At 31.0% G+C, this 19,557-nt stretch overlaps 2 protein-coding genes across 3 annotated transcripts; one reads left to right on the plus strand and one right to left on the minus strand.

Moving 5' to 3' along the window:
* Window positions 1-4,236: 4,236 nt before the first annotated feature.
* Window positions 4,237-6,989, plus strand: LOC110631049 (myb family transcription factor EFM). The gene is made up of 4 exons (XM_021778756.2): window positions 4,237-4,770; window positions 5,185-5,841; window positions 5,958-6,034; window positions 6,255-6,989. Exons 1-4 carry the CDS (start codon window positions 4,581-4,583, stop codon window positions 6,711-6,713), a joined length of 1,383 nt encoding a protein of 460 aa, XP_021634448.1. The 5' UTR covers window positions 4,237-4,580; the 3' UTR covers window positions 6,714-6,989.
* Window positions 6,990-7,927: 938 nt separating this feature from the next.
* On the minus strand, window positions 7,928-13,928 carry LOC110600220 (zinc finger CCCH domain-containing protein 13). 2 transcript variants are annotated; one of them, XM_021737014.2, is made up of 9 exons: window positions 13,636-13,926; window positions 13,167-13,265; window positions 12,590-13,050; window positions 11,026-11,092; window positions 10,876-10,929; window positions 10,342-10,410; window positions 10,132-10,197; window positions 9,973-10,041; window positions 7,928-8,194 (listed from the first exon to the last, which is right to left on the minus strand). In XM_021737014.2, the coding sequence occupies exons 1-9, from the start codon at window positions 13,744-13,746 to the stop codon at window positions 8,108-8,110; spliced, it is 1,083 nt and encodes a 360-aa protein (XP_021592706.1). In that variant the 5' UTR covers window positions 13,747-13,926; the 3' UTR covers window positions 7,928-8,107. The 2 variants fall into 2 exon arrangements, with proteins under 2 accessions (XP_021592706.1, XP_043806371.1); XM_043950436.1 differs by lacking the exon at window positions 9,973-10,041 and having other exon boundaries at window positions 13,636-13,928.
* Between the last annotated feature and the right edge of the window lie 5,629 nt (window positions 13,929-19,557).

The following is a 19,557-nucleotide window of genomic DNA, read 5'->3' on the forward strand; positions in this document are numbered from 1 at the left end:
TTCAATAATACTCTAATTGAGCCTTTTCTTACAAGACCTCTTTAGCAAAGAGGCCGACCAAAGTGATTCTAATTCCATGCTCCACTCTCTGATGCTCATAAGATGCTATAGCCACTCCTCCATTCTTATCCAATGGTCAAACTACTTTAGCCAATTTTTTAAGTGTGGTTTTTAGTTTCTCTTTACCTAACAAAACTTTTCTTAATTTGCAAAATTCAATTCTATTTATATTATGAAAATTATACTGGGATTGCAATGACCTAATTTCTATTGTTAAAGAAGATGCCTTCTTGCTTATGGATTTTGGTAGATCTTGGAGGACCTCTTCTTACTAGAAAAGCAAAAGGTGAAGAGATTAATTCCCTCTTTTGGTTAATTATATTTTCTTTAAACTGTATGGCCAACTAAAATCAAATCGAGCCGATTTTTTAAATATATCAAACTTATAAAGTATGTTAAAATGAAAAAATCTAACACTCTGAGAATAATTTTTCTTGCCTTTTTACTTTCTGAACATCGTTCAACCTCATGTTCTTTTGAAGATAAGAAAGAAAAAAAATGTATCAAAGTATAAACTTTTTATTAAGATAAGCATATAAAGCATAAAAATAATTCAAAAATATCAACAGCTAGCAATCATCAATCGGAAAATTATTATGTTCTGATACCCTAATCGAAACGATGGAATGAAGAATCTATATCTTAAATGAATGAGCAAAGAGGGAATTTGATGAAACTATGAGTTTCTCTTCATCCTCATCAACAAATAATCCAGTTAACGATTCTTTGTAAACATAGCCTTACACCCGTAAATGTATCCATCATTAGCTTTCCATAAAGCTTAAGAATATTTCATATAATGCAAATCAAAACATCATTCCTTTTCTTTCTTTCTTTTGAACAAGAATTTTGAATTTTGAATTCATCATCATAAATTGAAGATGTTATTGGTAAATAATTTGATTCAGACGAATAGAATCTTCTTTTATTTTCTTTCCTTTGCATAAGACTTTCTTGATTATGCTAAGTATATTGAACCTTTCACACAGCATGCACACTAACGTTGCTGTCAATTTATCAGATTAGATAATGGCTCTGTAATTGTGTCATTGGGTGCTAGGCTGCATTGAGGCAATAAGATTCTACAAGATTAAATTAATAAAAGAAAAAAAAAATGCTGGTTTTTTTTTTTCTGGGTTTTCTTTATCAAAAAGTTTTTGTGAGGAATATATTGCTGACTGATGTTAGTAAGGCAGTGACATATAAAATTGTTAATTGTGATAGAAAAATAAAATTTCTTTTGGTTGCTGTGATGAAATGTGGCCAATGAGCACTTGGGCATCTCTCTTGATATAGGCTCTTTATAGTTCCTACAGCATTGACCAGTGAATAATTGTAATATAGGCAGTGTAAACCCACGTTCGTAAAAGAAAGGTGAATGAAAGAGTTAATAAATTTGATGTACTCAAATCCAGAAAATAAGATTTACAGTGATTGTTGATTATCTGAAATCCAGAAAATAAGGTTTTACAAGGGGTTTATAAGTTTGGTATGAAAGGAGGGTGCTCCTCTCCTTTTATTCTTTTTCTTGGTCTGTCAGTGACGTGTAATGGCCTCCCTGCCATTGGGCCACCTGTCTCTACCATACGAATACGGTCGTACGAAGATATCAGTCCTCTGCTCCATGCGTAACGGCCATTTAATTCTCCCTTCTAGCACACGGGTTAACCGAGCAATTCGGAATCGAGCCAGTGGTCCTCACTTTGCTAAGCTTCCAAGCCGAACTCGGGTAGAGAAGGCTGGGTCCTGAGAAAAGGCCGATCTCAAGGACGAATGGGTTGGATCTTCTCATTTACGGGATTCCGCGGGTCCTGGACCGACCCTATCACTATGGGCTCGGCCTCTTATCAGGGTAATGAAACCCAGCGGTTATCAATTGTGTAATAAGTTGTTCCTCCCTTCTATTCTTTTTTTTCTTTTTTCTGTTAATGATGTTTAATTACCTTTCTACTACAGTGCCACGTGTCTCTATCACTGAAATCCGTACGTACAGATGTGTAAGGTCCTCTCTCCACGCCAGACAGCCATTTAATTCTCCCGGCATGCATACAGATAGGGCTGTAAGGGGATCGGGTCTGCTTTCCTACCTCTTGTCACATAGAAATAAAAATTAATTTTAAATAAATTTTTTGAAAATAAAAAATTAAATTAGTCGAAGGAACTATTGTTTAATTATAAGCTAACAAAGGTAGGCATATACATGTAAAAAAAGAAACAACAATGGTCTAAATTGGGCCTTTGAGGAACTTTGAAGAGGGACGGTGGTCCTTACTTGGGCTTTTACAATAAAGGGTAGTGTCCTAAAAAGTTTTAGATAGGCTGTTTCCTATATGCATTGCTTTTCCATGGGAACCTCCTACAAGAATCCAAAGATGGCAGTTACAACATGCACCGCTCCAATTCTTTTTTTTTTTCTTTGCATAAATTTCACATGCCAATAATCCTAATTTAGAACCTAAATATTTTATAAATTTAGATCTTGTTTGGTTTCTAATGTATTAATTTTCAGAAAATTCTTTTTTAAAAAATAAATTAAAATGAGTAATGAGAAATAATTTATATGGGTGTTTTAATTTATTTAAAATTAAATTGAGTTGTTATTTTTAATTTTTTTTAAATAATCGACAGCTCGGAGTCGATTTTTCACAATTTTAATATCCAATAAAAGAAATTAAAATAAAAAAGAATATTCGTTCATGTTTTTACGCCAGACAAAAGGGATATTCACAAGGACGATATGAAGGAATATCAGGACGCGTGTCACGAGGGAATCTTTTCCGCTCTTTCTCTCTTTCTTTCTCTTTTATACCCTAATAGAAACATAATTAAATAAAAGATTAAAAAAAAAAAAACTCACATTACATGCAAACGCATAAAGAGAGAATTAAAGGAGAAGAAGAAAAGAAAATCACAGAGAGAATCTGCACAAAAGGTGTGGGTTGGAGCCTTCTACTACAAGCCTTCATTCATAACCCTGTGCAGAAATTTAAAAAAAATAATAAAAAATATAATGTTTTGTTTATTAAAATTATTTAATTATTTTATGATTTTATAATTTAAACGATATTAAATTTATTTTTAATAATTTCTATTTTTTAAAAAAAATAACAAATCTGATAATAATATCAAAGAAACCCTTTGGAATTGTGGTTGAGTCGTAATGCAGTGGAATTCGATGCGCTTCTCTTTGAGGAAGAAGATGACTTTCACCTTTATCTTTCACGGAAAAGGCAGGCATTTCTAATCACTGCTGCCTCGCTCGGACTTAATTACACTGTAATAATATTAATGGATATGAATAATCCCATCATATTCCGACCCGGATCCGAGTAGTGTTAAGGAAGTTGCAGGTTTTTTTTTTTTTAATGAAGATGAAGATGAAGATTTAAAGAGAATCTTGTTACCTTCCTAGCCACTTCATTAAAGCGAGTAGCAGAAGAAGATTCCCAGCCCTTATTATTAAGCATTGTGGGTTGTGGTAGCTAATAGCTCTCCTCCTTAATTTAGAGTCGTAGAATTGGAACTAAGATATTCCTTCCTTGGAGCCAAATATTTTATTCTTTTATTTATTTATTTATTATTATGTTATTTGGATTACATATTCTCTTTCTTTTAAATTTAACAGCAAATTATGCAACTTTTGAAACCAAAAAGAAAGTTGCTTGGTGGATTCATTCTCAATTATGCCATTTGAATATGTCCTCTTTCTTTCTCTCATTCATTTCTTCGTATCTACTTTTCTTTTTACCCCTACATCCCTTTATTAATTAGAATTCTTCTTATTATCACAAAATTAAGAAGCTGGGGTTCAATCATCTTATCGAAAACACTACTGATTTAGAAAGCCTAAACACGAGTACATCTGAAAGGGGATCTGAACCAGCTGATGCATGCCACGAGTGTCTGATTCATCCACATGAAGTGTTAAGATAATCTACGTATACATGAAAGAATGAGAGATTAAAAGATCGTTAATGGGGTTTGATTTAAAAAGTGGGAGAAGAATCATAGACTTGTAGCTAGGCTAATAAAATTAAAGGAAAGAAAAAAGGAATAACAGTAGAGAGAAGAATCATCTTTTATAGAGATGATTTAAATTCGTATAAAGACTGATAAACTAAGCAAATGACTCATGTAGTGTCAGAGTCCTGATTCCTTCTCTAATTTTTTTAGCTTTTTTTTTTGTTCTTTGCAAGAAGTTACCATCCTTCTTTATCTCTCAATAGCTTTAATTTCTTCCTTTAATTTCTTTTCTCTTTCTCTCTCTTAAAACCCTACTTTATTCCTTCTCTTCAGCTCACCTCTAAAAAGAAGACGGTCCTGCCTCAAATCCTCCTTGTGTTCAGAGAAAACAGCTTCTTACTTTCTTTGTTTCTCTCTCTGACCTACTTCCAACTCATATCCTGTTCTTGTTTTTAGTATGAACGTTGAGAACAAGAACGTGTTTCTTGAGTAGAGTGGGTTTTGTTTATTGATTCTTGCTGCTGTTTCATTAATTTACGTGAAAATTTTTAGAGGGTATGGCCTCTCCATCTGAGCTAACCCTGGATTGTAGACCTCAGAGCTATTCTATGCTATTGAAATCTTTTGGGGACCAGAATGATCACACTCTAAAGATTGAAGAGTTTCTCTCTTGCCTTGAGGAAGAAAGGCTAAAGATTGATGCATTCAAGCGCGAATTACCCCTTTGCATGCAACTTCTCACCAACGGTATTTGGAGTCTTCATCCTCTTTCTCTCATGCATTTTTCTATAAACACACAGTTCTTAAACATTTTGATGCTTGATGACAAAAGGAACATATATCTACTGATGGATTCATGCCCATTATTCTTAGACAAAAATTTTATATTATTACAGTAGAGATAGAGATGTGGATATTCATGTGATCTCTCCCTAAATCCTAAGTTTTAAACTTTTCCTCTATCCTTTTTCATTTATAGAAGTTTGAGATGGCTTTCTATTCGTGCGATTTTGTTTGTCATTTATTTTCTTTGGTCTTAAAGTGGTTAGCTATAGTTTTCATATATTTCTTCTAAAAGAATCCAAGTCATCGTAGTTTAACGAAAGCAGGTTGATGATATTTCATTTAGTCACTATTTTCATTCTTCTTTTTCTTCCTCAGCTATGGAGACTTCAAGGCAGCAAATACAAGCCTATAGAGCAAATCAGGGGCCAAGGCCAGTGCTTGAAGAATTCATACCACTCAAAAACCATGCCTCTGAAACCTTGGATAGATCGTCAAACATCTCCGATAAGGCAAACTGGATGACTACAGCACAACTGTGGAGCCAAGACAGCAATGAAACCAAACCTCAAACCACATTAACCACTTCCCCTAAAGAAACTAATATAGGATTCAATGTTAGTCCCAAGCTGGGTTTAGACACCAAACAAAGAAATGGAGGAGCTTTCCTTCCATTCTCAAAAGAACGAAACTTGTGCCCAAGCCCAACTTTAGCTCTTGCTTCTGCTGATCAGCAAGAAATGGAAAACAAGAAATGTTTGGAAATTGAAAATGGGTTTTCTTGTTCAAAAAGAGAAAATTCTGGCAAGCTTGGCAATAATAATGGTGGGGCTATAGTAATTGAACAAACAAAAGGAACAGGTAATTCATCTTCAGATGGGCAAGCAACAAATACTGGGACAAGTAATGGTGCAGATAATACAACTACTAGCACTACAACGGGCAGCCAAACTCATAGGAAGGCAAGGAGGTGCTGGTCCCCGGACTTGCACCGGAGATTCGTGAATGCTCTGCAAATGCTTGGCGGTTCTCAAGGTAAATATCTATACATGTCATCTGATAAACGTCTTAATTATTTTCTTCATGATTGCTTTTCTTGATTCTGTTAAATACTGGTATTTGATTGGTTTCTTTCATATTAAATTAAACAGTGGCCACACCAAAACAAATCAGAGAGCTCATGAAGGTTGATGGATTGACAAATGATGAAGTTAAAAGCCATCTGCAGGTATATTTCTACGATGTTTTAGATTCAGTTTCAGTTTCACATTCAGGGATGCATGAAAGAGGCTTTGTGTGTAAAATTTCTTTTGATCTGACAATATACACACTCGCAGACAATGCAGAGTTTGTACTGCACAGTGCATATACTTTGAATATTTTATAAAATTAGTGGGTAGAGTACAGATCAGTTCATGATGATATTTTAATTGGTGGTGGTGGCACAGAAATATAGGCTGCACACAAGGAGACCTAGTCCAAGCCCACAAGCACCTGGAGCCCCAACACCTCAGCTCGTCGTTCTAGGAGGCATATGGGTCCCACCGGAGTATGCCACAGCAGCTGCAGCAGCTCACAGCGGGGCCCCTACCCTCTATGGTACACACCCAGCTTCCCATGCACCGCCGCCTCACTTTTGTGCCGCACCACCTGTGCACCAAGACTTTTATACTGCAGCAGCAGCAACTCCATCGCCGCAGCAGCCTCCACACCACCACCTGCACAGCACACTACATCACCAACTCCATATGTATAAGGCCACATCACAGGGTCATAGCTCCCCGGAGTCCGACGTAAGGGGAACTGGAGACAGGTCTGAAAGCATTGAAGATGGCAAGTCAGAGAGCAGCAGCTGGAAGGCTGAAAGTGGCGAGAATGGCGGAGAAAGAAAAAGTTGGCTGCATTGAGAGAAGAAGATGATGAAAGCAACGGAAGTGAGATAAGTCTTAAGCCTGTGCTTGCGGTATTAGAGATTAGGGTTAATTAGGTTTTGGAGTTCTAATTTCTAACGTTGATGTGCTATGTACTAATTAATTCTATTCTACATTTGATGTCGAAAATCTTCTAGAGAGAGAAAGAGAGAGAAGGGTAAAAAAGGTAAATCGATAAAGTGAGTGTTTGTTTTTTGCTATTCATAACATCCACCATGAAAATGATTGAAACATTATGCTTCATTTTTGGCTTCTTGTGGTTTCGGCCTCATGGACAGATTTGCCCTTATGATCACACACAATGACTGTCGGTGCTAGGGGAAATTGGGACGTCGTGCCATTGTCAGTTAAAAAAAATATTACTTTAAATATATTGATTAAAAATATTAAGAATCAATTTAAAATCAAGTTCAATATATTTTAGTAATTAAAAAATAAAATAGTTTTTTAAAAATTGCTTTTAGTAGTGTCTAAGTTTTTTTGTTTAAAAAAAGAAGCTTTTTTTAACTTAAAATTCGAATGCAATCCTTTAGTTTACATGAAAAAATTATGCGGCAATGCTACACTTAACAAGGAAGCTAAAGATGGGATTAGAAAAGAGAAACCGAAAGTGGGAGAAGGGAGATGCTTGATTTCTTTCTTTCTTTCTTTCCAGCCTGACATAAACTTCTTACAAGCTTTCTTAAAAACACATAACCAGCCTTTCTAATTGTTGCTTTGCTTTGCTTTTCTTTCTGTAGTTTAAGTTAAATTCTTACAGTAACCTTCAATTTGAGCTGCACAAAAAGAAAAATCGTATCTTAGTATTCACACACCATGTGTTTTCGCTTTCGATAAAGTGAACATTCAAGGATATTGCATCCTTTGAAAGGATTAAAATTTTCCCCACATTGAAACATGAGCTTTGCTTTACCATTTTTCTATTGCCAGTCTGACAATTTTTTCTTATTTTTGCCTGAATAGGAATACTTTCATCTCAAAATTTATGGGAATGGAATTTTATCTGCTTGATATCTTACTGAAAATTAAAATGTCAAGCATGTAGCATCCCACTCCATGCCCTTTGTAAGACTGAATGAAGGTATGCAAATTGATATCTAAAGCCCAAACTGTAGGGTAGTGTAGTTTATGAAAATGACTACATTTTGGATAACCCATTAAAAAAAAACCTAAAGGATGTGATATTGATGGAATCAGAAAGATGAGATTGGTAGTTAGATAACTCAAATTGGAAGGAGCAGAGCAATATCTGATATTTCTACTTAGTTTAAAAACGAAATTACATCACAATTACTGAGCAGAGTCAAGCATTACAAAGTACATATCTTCATCCATAAAGTAAATCTTTTCACTAATCTTCTGCACCAAAATCAAGCATTGCCGTGTATTAGAACTCCATCCCTCATTCCAACATCATCAGCCACATCACTTTCTATCATTGTTGAATCAACAAGAGACTGCAAAGAAAAGGTTCATGCCATGATTACTACTTTCATGATCAGATGAATGAAGTGCCACATAAGAATAGGAGATCACAACAGTTTACCAAGTTTTTTTTGAAAAAAAAAAAGTTCACAAGTTCACAAAAGTATTCATGATTGCCACGCCAGATATACATGTATATTTTTCTTAATATCATATATATGTATCACCGTTATCCACTCCAACCACACAACAGAGAATTATTTGTTGCAAAGCCACACAAATTAAAAACCAATTTTTTTCTTTGGTCTTGTTTTCTGATTGTCCTACACTTAGATTTTAGGCAAAGCATGTGCTGCAGCAGAACATATTAACTCAATTCAGGCAAGCAACCAATAAGAAAACCCAACTGCATATTTCATTATCTTCTAGATAGATTAAATGAGCACAAAACTGCCAATGATCATCAGATGGACTGCCAATGATCATCAGATGGACTGCCAATGATCATCAGATGGGTCTGATGCTCACAAGAGAGTGAATTCACAACAATTATGGCCTCTTATAAAAACTTGAGTTTGCTTTATTTTTCTCAACATGACTGTTATTTGCCCATTTAAATTTGTTTTTGCTCAAAGACCAAATAAACCCAATTCAATTTTTTTGGCTAACTAAATCCCTATACTTTTACTCAAGTGCCAAATAAAGTCTTGCGGTAATACAACATTATTTTTTAATAATAAAATATTATTTTTAATAAAATATTATTTATATTATAAAATTTCATTTTTTGTAATTTTAAAAATTATTTACTATTTCTATGTATTTTTTAATTTTTACGTTAATTAAAATACTAAATTTTTGATATTTCAAATTTAAAAATAATATTATATTATGTTACAACTTATTTGACTTTAAGTAAAAATACAGAAGCTTAATTATTTGGACTTATTTAGTCCTTGAGCAAAAGTATGGAGGCTTAATTGGACTTATTTTTGGTAAATATTCACTAGAATCAGAGCTAGTTTTGCTGTTTGGACTTATTACATTTCATTAAGGAATATATTTATGCGTTCACCAAGAACAAAAAAAAAAAGAATATATTTATGTAAAGATGTACAACTACTATCTAGTGAATATCAATTGGGGTCAGCTTAATTGGTATGCCTCTAGGTAATTAGGGGTCATGGATTGAAGCCCAAGCACTTCCTTAGAGAGAAGAGAGAGAGAGCACAACAATCAAAGTAGTGATTTTCCCTAAAAAGCTTTCTCTGACCAAGGCAGCTTGAGGAAGGCATGAAGCACTACACATTCACATACTTATAAAGGCCCTAAGAAAATACAATTCAAGTTGCAAGAATATGTTGCCTGATCTAGAAATGGTGCAGGCAGTAGCCAGTAGGAGATTCCGAATATAGCATCTTGTCAACATTCTACGATACACATGCAACACATGATAATTGTGCAAGAAAATATATGAAATTCTGTTATCACATACATGCAGCACATGTACTAATGCATTGTAAAAGATAAATTGAAACAAGCTACCATTTTTTAAAAGACAAGAAAAAAAAATATTGCGCACGTAGACGTAGTAATGGGAAAGCAATCAAAATGGGTCAGAACCAATTCTATTATGGAAACAAGCCTGCTTCTTGATGGGAACATGGAAGGCATTAATTTACAAAAAATAAGATCCTGTGATAGCAGATATGCAATAGCGGCATGAGTGAAGCCAACCAGAAACAATTAAGTGGAACATTAGATTGATTAATGGTGCACTCCTTAATGCACACAATTGGTAGAGGCTGACCTGAAGTTCCTGTTCACAACTCTTAAGTCTTTCAGAGTATTCTTTCACTTGCAGAAAACTTTTATGCAGCTGCAAGTTGTACCCACACATGCAATTAAACAAATGAAAGCAAAAGCTCAAAAAGGTTTCAAGAGTCTAATTGGTAACATTAGGGATTACCTTGGTCAATTGCACCTTATTATGTGAAGAGCGCTTCTTTGCAGCAATCAAAGCATCCTCCAGCTTCTGCATTCACCATTAAAATTCTAAGTGGGGATGAAAAGCAGGGCCTTTTTATAAAACTCAGTAGCAACAAGCAAGGATGGAACACAGTTTGGAGTCTTTGGACTAAAAGAGAAAACTCTTGTTTCGCAATTAGAAAACACATACCTGAGTTCTTTTCCGCAAATTTGAAACAAGTTGCTGTTTCTCTTCTAACCTCTCTTCCATCTCAGAGATCTGATTAGGCACTAAAATTTAGCCTTCCCTTCTTTTAACAAAATGCCAAAATGTGCAGTGATATCAGGAATAATCGATTATGATGGCACCTAAGAAAGTTGCAAAATCAACCTTTGCAAACTTGGAAGGCAATATACTGATTCCAAAGAAAAACTCTCCCCACCCGAGTGTACAACTTGACTTGTACACTCAACCAATAAGGAATCAAGATAGCATGATCCTAGGTACAACCTACCATGAGTTTATACAGGACCTACCCTAATTTTAGATAATATGTTACATGTAGAGTGAAGGGCCATATACTATATACACCCAATTGTAGGCAAGAAAAACTTGACTCCAAATAAATGTAATATGGACAGGACATGCATGCATGTCAAAATATTTGGCTGCATGAAATAGGATTTATGCATTTATCCATAATAATGTGACAAAATATGAAGAATTACAGTCTTTGATTTAGACCTCCTTTTTAAGTTCATCACGCCTCTGAATTGATCTCTCCAATCTTTCTTTTACCTGATAAAGAAGGACAAAAAATAGTAGACTTAAGTACCTCAAATTCCACACAGCATGTGCTTATGCATTATTTAAAAAATGTAATTGTGAGCTTACCTCATCATTGTAATCATCACTAGTATCTGAAGACATTTCCCTACTATGTTGATCATTATATCTAGAACTGTCAAAAGGAAAGATATGGCAAAGTAAATCTCAACCTGATGCAAAAACATGAAAACCTTACTCAGTTGTCTCAGAAGACAAACTATTCTAATATGCTGGCTTTACAACCAAACATAGCAACATGCTACTTGCACAGCAAGACATGGATAAAAGCTACAGACATTCAGATTATATTAACCATTAATATCTGATCCCATATGATGTAGATGCAAATATTTATCTTGGTTACTGTTTCTCTCATAGGATTACTAAATTAGTACTAAGCAAACGTTGGAAGGAGTAGGAATATAACTTGTTGAAACAACTCCAAATTGGAGTATACCAGAAAATTAAAGGGAATAAAAGTTCAAGGAAAACCAAAAACAAAATTGCTTAGGCCATTTTAGTGATGAAGAATCTAGTTCCAAGTCCAATTTAACATGGAGTCTGCCTGTTTGTTGATCATATACTCCTGAGCTCATATTCCTCAACATGGTACAGTGCAGTGAAGCCCAACAGCCGTCAATCTGAACCTAAAAGCATAATGGGCTAAGTCTAAAGGACCCATATCCATGAGTTGAGACAAAACAATGAGTCAGATGCAGGTGGAGCATGAGCTAGCCAAAAGGAGCTAGACTCTTGAGGACAAAGCTAAAAGGAGTCAGACCCAAGTTAGATGGGCCGACCCATAAAATTCCAAGTGACAACTGGGCCTGCAAAGCATAAGCTGAACCAAGTCCCACATCGGCTATGTCCTAGAAAATTAAAGCACATATAAGTTCAAGGCTAACCAAAAAAACCATGTTGATGAGGGGAAGCACAGTTTTGAGTGCAATTCAGTATAGAAGCATGTTTGTTTGTTGATCCACACTCAGACCCATATTTCTCAACAACTACCATAAATGCTTTACAGTTTTAGAATAAGCATATTTTTGCATGACAATCACACATCACATTTCACAATCAGAAGTGTGTTATGCAGATAGATGGAACAAACTTCAATAAGCATGCCAATCAAAGCCAAGTAGTTTCTTAGAAGCAATCTAATCCCCTTCAAAATAGCATTTCCCTAGAAAGTCTTCTGATGTCAATTAATTGGAAGTTCAGTGTGCCGAGGTAATCAAACTTTAAAGAGACAGCACATGAACAAGATATGAGTCAATTAGCATCATGCTGCAACTTTCATTCCCACTTATCACAAAGTGCCAGCAATAGGCATATAACATATTCATAATTATAGCACTAACTCTCCAACTTTGTTCCTTCTTAGATCCACAAGTCCATAACAATCATAGTTATGTTGTAAAATTTACACAAAAAATTAAATAAACAAAAAAAAAAAACTTTTTGGTCAAGTGGCAATATCCATGCAAGCAAAACTTTAAAGAATACAATGTAGCAACTAGCAACCAACATTGTCCACATAAACAACACATAGTAAACCTTCTACAAGTATTCGATGAGAAAAAAGAACTATCAAATATTAAGATTTGATTTAAAAGGGGAAGAATCTTACTCATTGTGTTTCCCTAATTCTGGATCTTTATCCTTGTCAACAAGTTCATGATCATCATTAGTTCCATCCATCTCCCTTTCTTGATCCCAATGTAAATCTCGACCTCTTTCCTGATTCCAACTGTTGTTCCTTCCTTCTTCTTGTTCATTACCAACCAGGTCTATCTCTCGGCTATGATCTTTATCCAAGAAATCATCCCTTGCCTGACCATGATCATGTGCAGCCTCATATCGTCTTTCCTCATCTTCATCACGGTCCCAAGACCTTGCACGCTCTCTGGACCTATCACTATACCGTTCTCCATACCTGTCCCTGTCACGATCATAATCCCTTTCTCGATCTCTACCCTTATCCCAGTCCACACCCCTCTCTATATTATGTCGAAATCGTTCTCGACCAAAATTTGATCTCCCCCCTCTAGTTGTCACTCCATTTACTCTGACAACTCGCCCATCAATAGTCTATCAGCAAGCATAAAAATGTCAAAGTTCTAAAATGCGAAACTAACTATATAAACACCCAAAAAGGCACCATATCAATCATAACTTGAAAAATAACAAAGCAAGAAATCAGATACCTTGCCATTCATGTCATTGATGGCATCAATGACTGACCTTGGATTTCTAAAAGTAACAAAGCCATAGCATTTTCCCCTTGTCCCATGGTCATTAATAATCTGCAGGACAGAGCCATTAACAAACTTGGTCAACCATAAATAGGCTCGTTCTGCTTTGATCAATAGGTAAGAAAACTATATAGTAGTAATCGCTTGGCTACTGAGAACCTTCTACCCACTGACCCAGTAAAAAAATTATATGCTTCCCAAGATCATTCCGTATAAAAATTCAACATATTCTTTAAGGAAACTACAATTTAACCTCGCAGATAACTAAACAGTTTATCGAACAAATGAAAAATTAAGTCACAGAAACCCCTAATTGCATAATTAAAATATAAATTTGCAAAAAATAAGAAGAGAAAGAGTGATAGAAAGCCAGAAGCACGATTTGGGGAAAGAAAGGATGCTCGAAGAGCGTCAATGATACCTTAACGGCGACGATGGCGCCGTAGGGACCGAATACTCTGCGAACGGTGTCCTCGGTAGCACTGTAAGGAAGCCCCCCAACGTATATAGAGTTTTCATCGTCTATCGTCATTTTCTCAGTTATTTTATTCTGAATTTAATCTATCGGTTCGCCAGAAATTGCCCCTTGGAGCGGTTGTCGTCTTTTTGCCCCTGCGGTCTACCTCCTCTCTGCATTTCCTCTAATATTTTCTACTGCTCCTGCCCACTGGTAATCGAACGCACGTGCCCACGCGCTCCAGTCTATGTGAATATACATTATGTTTTGGTTTTTTTTTAAAATAGAGGTTAGGGAGTCCAACCGTCAAGACTACATGATACACTTTCCAACAAGGCCTAGCCTTGAAATGCAATATACTTTATGTTATAATCTATCTTTTGTCTATTTAATATATGTAAAATATATACAGCAATTAATAAGGAAACTAAGAAGAAAAAAAATCTTAAAATTTTAAATTATTTAATAGCAAAGAAATTACTATCAAAATATGTTTTTATTAAGGTAAAATTAAAAAATATATATGAATTATTGAAAATAAAAAATATAATTATTTTTCCACTAAAGTCTCTGTTGCAACATGAACAAGGAAAAGAAAATAAAAGGATTAGTGAAATAAAAAAATATCTTTATTTTTAAATTTTATTTTAATACTAATAAGACTCTCAAATTTAAAAATAAAAAATTATTTAATATATATTAAGAAATAAAAATTATACAATATAAGAATTTATACATTTATTTTCACATGTGTAAAAAAAAAGAAATGAAATTGAAGAGATTTAAAAAATAAGAGATGATTTAATAAATTGATTTCCCAGTAAGCCTCATAGGCCCATTAGGACAAATGGGCCTAATGCAAATGCTGATTGGGTTCGCTGTTTATTATATGCTGAAGTGCCCGAAAAGGTCCAAAAACCTGGGACATCTAATATCAGCTAGGCAATTGAATCTTTTTTTCCTTTTTTTCAATTAAATTTTAATTCAAACTCAAATTTAAAGTTTTATCCTCAATTCATTTAAAGAAAATGTTTCTGAAAAAAATAATTTTTATTTTTTAATGTTTAAAACATTTAAAAATTTAATTAATAAAACTTTTTTCTTGATTAAATAGAAAATTAATTCATTTTTTAAATAACTTTCCTTTTTAAAAGATAAAATTATGTTTTTAATTTTAAGAGTGTTATTACTAATATTATTATCTATAAATTCATTAATATTCCTTATTTATAAAATTACAATCAACAAAATAAAAAATAAATTGTTTTTTAAAAAAATATTTTTCCAAAAAAAGGTATTTTTCATATATAAATTAGTTTGTTCAAAACTTTCATATATAAAAAAGGTATTATTCGCTTAATTTTATAAATTAAAATTTTTATATAATTTAAATATAAATTAATATGATTCTATTAATAATATTTAAGTATAATGTATATATATAATTATATAATTTAAATTGTTTATACTTATATTAATATATTTATTTTATATAATATTTTATATTTATATTATATGTATAGTATTTTTTATACAATATAAATTAATTTAAAATAAATTATATATTTAAATAAAAATAAATAATGATATATGAATAATAAAATAATAACGTATGAATAATAATAATAATATATTAATAAATTTTATATCAAAATATTTATTAATACTAACAATAAAATTATATAGATTTAATTAAAATTATGTAATTTAAAAAAAAAACCTCTCTCTCACTTGTATAAACTGTTATATATAAATTTATATATTTATTATATATATTTCAATTAATTTTTCATATAATATAAATATTTAAATAAATAATTATTAAATTTAGTATAAACTGTTTATATATAAATTTATATATTTATTATATATATTTCAATTAATTTTTCATATAATATAAATATTTAAATAAATAATTATTAAATTTAGTATTATATCGTTAATGTTATATTAAATATATTTTATATAATTAATTAAAAGTTTATAATTAGTATTTGAATAATAAATAATATTTAATATTATAAATAAATATTAAAATTTAAATAATAAAAAGAAAAAAATATTTATTATTGATGGGAGTAGAATACAAAACCTTAGAAAAACTATCTTTCATTGACTATTAGAGTACAAATTCGTTAAATTATTATGCATTATTTTACATATAAAATATTAAAAATTATTGAAATAATATCTCTTATTCTACTTCCAAAACTTATAGAGATAATAGACGAAACTCCTTATAGAAATAATGGACCAAATTCCTAAGTAAATAAAAATTTCAATTTTTATGGTATTTTATATTAAAATTTTAATTACAATAAACTTTAATTAAATTATATTTAATTTTATTAAAATCTTTTTATTTTTTAATTTAAAATTTTAATATTTAAAATTTTAAATTAATTAGATTTTGTTAATAAGTTTTTTAATCGAATTTTCGAATTCAAACTTAAATTAGACTCGTTATTAGTTTAAACGAATTTTTTTTGAGTTTTCAAAATCGAGTTTGAATTAGTTTAATTGATTTTTTTACGAGTTGACATTAAATCGGACTCAATTATAATATTTAGTTTTTTAGTCAAACTCGAGCTCGCGGTTTATAAAAATTTTTAATAAATGAGTCTAAATTTTATGTAAAATTTAAACCCAAACTCGACTCTATTCAATTATACCTCTACCAACAAAAATAACAAATCGAATATATTACAAATCGAATATATTTTTTAGGTCGAAAGCTCTAACACTAATTATATAAATATAATCTAAACTGACTTAAATAATTTTTAAATTTATTTTTATTTAACATAAAATAATTAATTTAAATTATTTAATAATTTTTTAATAAAATTTATATATTACACTCAATATGAATCTAAAGATTACTCCCTCATTTTGTCACACGCAATGTAAGGTGTTGATGGTATCTGTGCATTTATGAACATTATACTGCTTAGATTTAAAACTATACAAGTGTGTTGATTAACTCGTAGTATTCTGATTCGAGTCAACATGAGTACACATAACTAAATTTTAAAACCGGTCGTATTTTATATTTTACCGCATATGATATATTCACAATGAATTGTTGCTTCACTGGATAAAATCTGAGGATTAATGGTAGGTGGGAGTGCTAGGGTTAAGGGCACCATGATGGATGAGCAGTGCAGCCACAGTCAGAAGCAAACAAAAGAGGAGCAACTAAGTGCATAAGATGAAGTTGATCTGTCTTTGGGGTTCACTTGTCTCCACTATCTAATGCTGACAAAAAAGAGATTGTCATCCCCTTCAATCATCACCATATCCATATGCTACATTTTCTCTCATAGCAAAAAGAATGTCAGATAAAAATAATTGATATATAAAAAAAAGTAGATAATGATAGAGGGAGCAAATGGTGCAAAACTAGATTTTACCCATTACTTATAATGACCAGTCCCTTTCCATTACGATGGGACAAATTAGTTGTCAAACCACTATATCTAATCACAAATCATCCTCCTATAAAATCCAAATCTTTCTTCTCCATATTCATTCCACTGCATTAGATTCTATCCCCCTATAAGTTTTAATAATTATTTTTTTTAAAATTTAACATATAATTCTACCTTTTTAATTATTTATTATAATATTATTAATTTAAATATCCAATAATCTCTGTGTTTGGCAGTTTATTAGTGTGGGCCAAGTGCATTGCAAGCTAGATAAAGCTACTTTTTAAATATCCAATAAATTATATGTTTTTTCAAAAATTAATTAAAATATTTATATGATTTATAAAATTAAAATCTATCATATGCTGTTAAATTTTATGAAAAGAAACATATTAATAAATTTATTTTAATCTTAATATACTACTAAATAATACGAAAGTTAAAATTAAATTACATAACTTTAATGATATAAATATTTAAAATTTAAATAAAGTTATCAACAATTTTTAATTGATTTTGCATAGGCTTAATGATAAAATAAGCCGAACCTTTTTAAGTTTTTACAGTTTATATTTAAAAAATAATAAAACATTATTTATTTAACATTAAATAACTAATCAAACATTAAAATAAAAGCTATTACTACACTAAATTATTTATTTATAATTATATTTTGCAACAAAAAACAATATGTAACAGTTAGATTATATCATATCTATTATATGATTCATTAGTTTTGATAAATGATTTTTTTACATTATGTCATATCAGATATAACCCTAAAGGATTGCCTTATGTATATATAAAAAGATGTGGAGCCGGAAATCCCTGACTGATGGGGCATCAAACTACTTAGACAATGCTCTTCCAGTAAAGCAGATGCTTAGGTAGTGTGCTAATGGAATGTAGTCCATTAATTTTAAAATTCGATTGAATTTTTATTTTTAAAATTTATTATTATTTTAATTTAATTTAATTTTAATAAAAATATCGATAAAATTATAATTAAAATTAAATATTTTAATTAAAATTTAAAATATTAAAAATAAAATATAAAAAATAAAAAAATTTATTAAAAATTTAATCGATTAAATAAAATTGAATTAAATGAATTTGATTCAATTTGATTTATACTCAAAATTAATTTGATTTAATTTTTATAAATATTAAAATTTTAATTTTTAATTTATTTAATTTAATTTTAAATCAAATTCGCGAACGGTTGATGCGTAGTTTAAATAGGATTTAAAGATTTTGAAGGAATTCTAAATTTTTTCTTAAGAGTGTTTCGATTTAGTGATATGAATCGGTTGCGTATTAGTTTTGACCGTGACTATCCCAATAATAATGTATTCGTAATTCATCCATCACTCATTTTAACCGGATTAAAAGGTACTTAGTTGCACATGTCATCATTTTTCAAATGGCTATTATCCGAACCTCTAAATCTCGCTTTTATTTTGTGGAAGTTAACTATCACCCTATAATTATCGACAGTTGTTAAAACATGATTTTAGAATCCCTATAAATATAAAATCCCTTATCTACCTGTCAATAACTCTAGATTTTAAGGAAAAATGGCTAACTAATCCTATTATGTAATGGTAGTGTAGAATTCAAAATACATAATTCTAAATATTTATTTGACATTATACTCTGCCCTTAAATTTTATTTTATATTTAATATTATATTCACCCATAAATATGGGTGTGTAATATTCAGTTTAAACTGAAAAAATTAATTAAATTGAATTAATTTAAAAATTCGATTTAACTTTTTATTTATTTTAGTTTAATTTTTAATTTTAAAAAATTTAATTATTTTGTTCGATTCGATTTTTATTAGAAAAAATAAAAAAAATCAAATCGAACCGATTAGTGATAATAATATTTTATTTTTGATAATATAAAAAAATTATACCGTAATTAAAGTTGAAATATTTCAGTTAAATTTTAGAATACTAAAAATAAAGTGTAAAAAGTCTATTAAAAAGTTTAATCGATAAAGCCAAACTGAATTAAACTGTGTGACTAAGTTCGGTTTCTATTCAAAATCAATTCGATTTGATTTTTATAAATATTAAAATTTTAATTTTTAATTTATTCAGTTCGATTTTAAACCGAACTAGACCTTTATTCATATTTACAGTATATTAACTTAAATACTGTTCCCTCATATTTTTTTCTTTTACAGATTACCAAATTATAAACCAACGTGAGGCACATCATTTGGATTCCTAGTTTATTAATTCTATTGTTAATGTTTTAATTCCTATTTTGATTAAAATCTTACTGTTTGTCCAAAGGTTGAGTTTTACAAAGAGCAACAATAAGGTAGGCCGTGTGCATGCAAGAGAGGCTCCATCGATTCCGGTTTTTATAGATGTTTAAGGATTTCTAATTCTATTTGAATTACTTTGCTTCCAACTATAATAGTTTTAATTCATATTTGTCA

Source organism: Manihot esculenta, chromosome 14 (genome assembly GCF_001659605.2).
Source record: "Manihot esculenta cultivar AM560-2 chromosome 14, M.esculenta_v8, whole genome shotgun sequence".
NCBI lineage: Eukaryota > Viridiplantae > Streptophyta > Magnoliopsida > Malpighiales > Euphorbiaceae > Manihot > Manihot esculenta.

What these genes read in the sequence shown, in the direction of transcription:
- LOC110631049 (XM_021778756.2), top strand. Translation starts at nt 4,581, where the DNA reads ATGGCCTCTCCATCTGAGCTAACCCTGGATTGTAGACCTCAGAGCTAT. An exon ending in CATGCAACTTCTCACCAACG is followed by an intron (nt 4,771 to 5,184) that starts GTATTTGGAGTC and finishes TTTCTTCCTCAG; the next exon opens with CTATGGAGACTTCAAGGCAG. An exon ending in AAGTTAAAAGCCATCTGCAG is followed by an intron (nt 6,035 to 6,254) that starts GTATATTTCTAC and finishes GTGGTGGCACAG; the next exon opens with AAATATAGGCTGCACACAAG.
- LOC110600220 (XM_021737014.2), bottom strand. Translation starts at nt 13,746, where the DNA reads ATGACGATAGACGATGAAAACTCTATATACGTTGGGGGGCTTCCTTAC. An exon ending in GAATTAGGGAAACACAATGA is followed by an intron (nt 11,093 to 12,589) that starts GTAAGATTCTTC and finishes TCCTTTTGACAG; the next exon opens with TTCTAGATATAATGATCAAC. An exon ending in ATTTGCGGAAAAGAACTCAG is followed by an intron (nt 10,198 to 10,341) that starts GTATGTGTTTTC and finishes TGGTGAATGCAG; the next exon opens with AAGCTGGAGGATGCTTTGAT.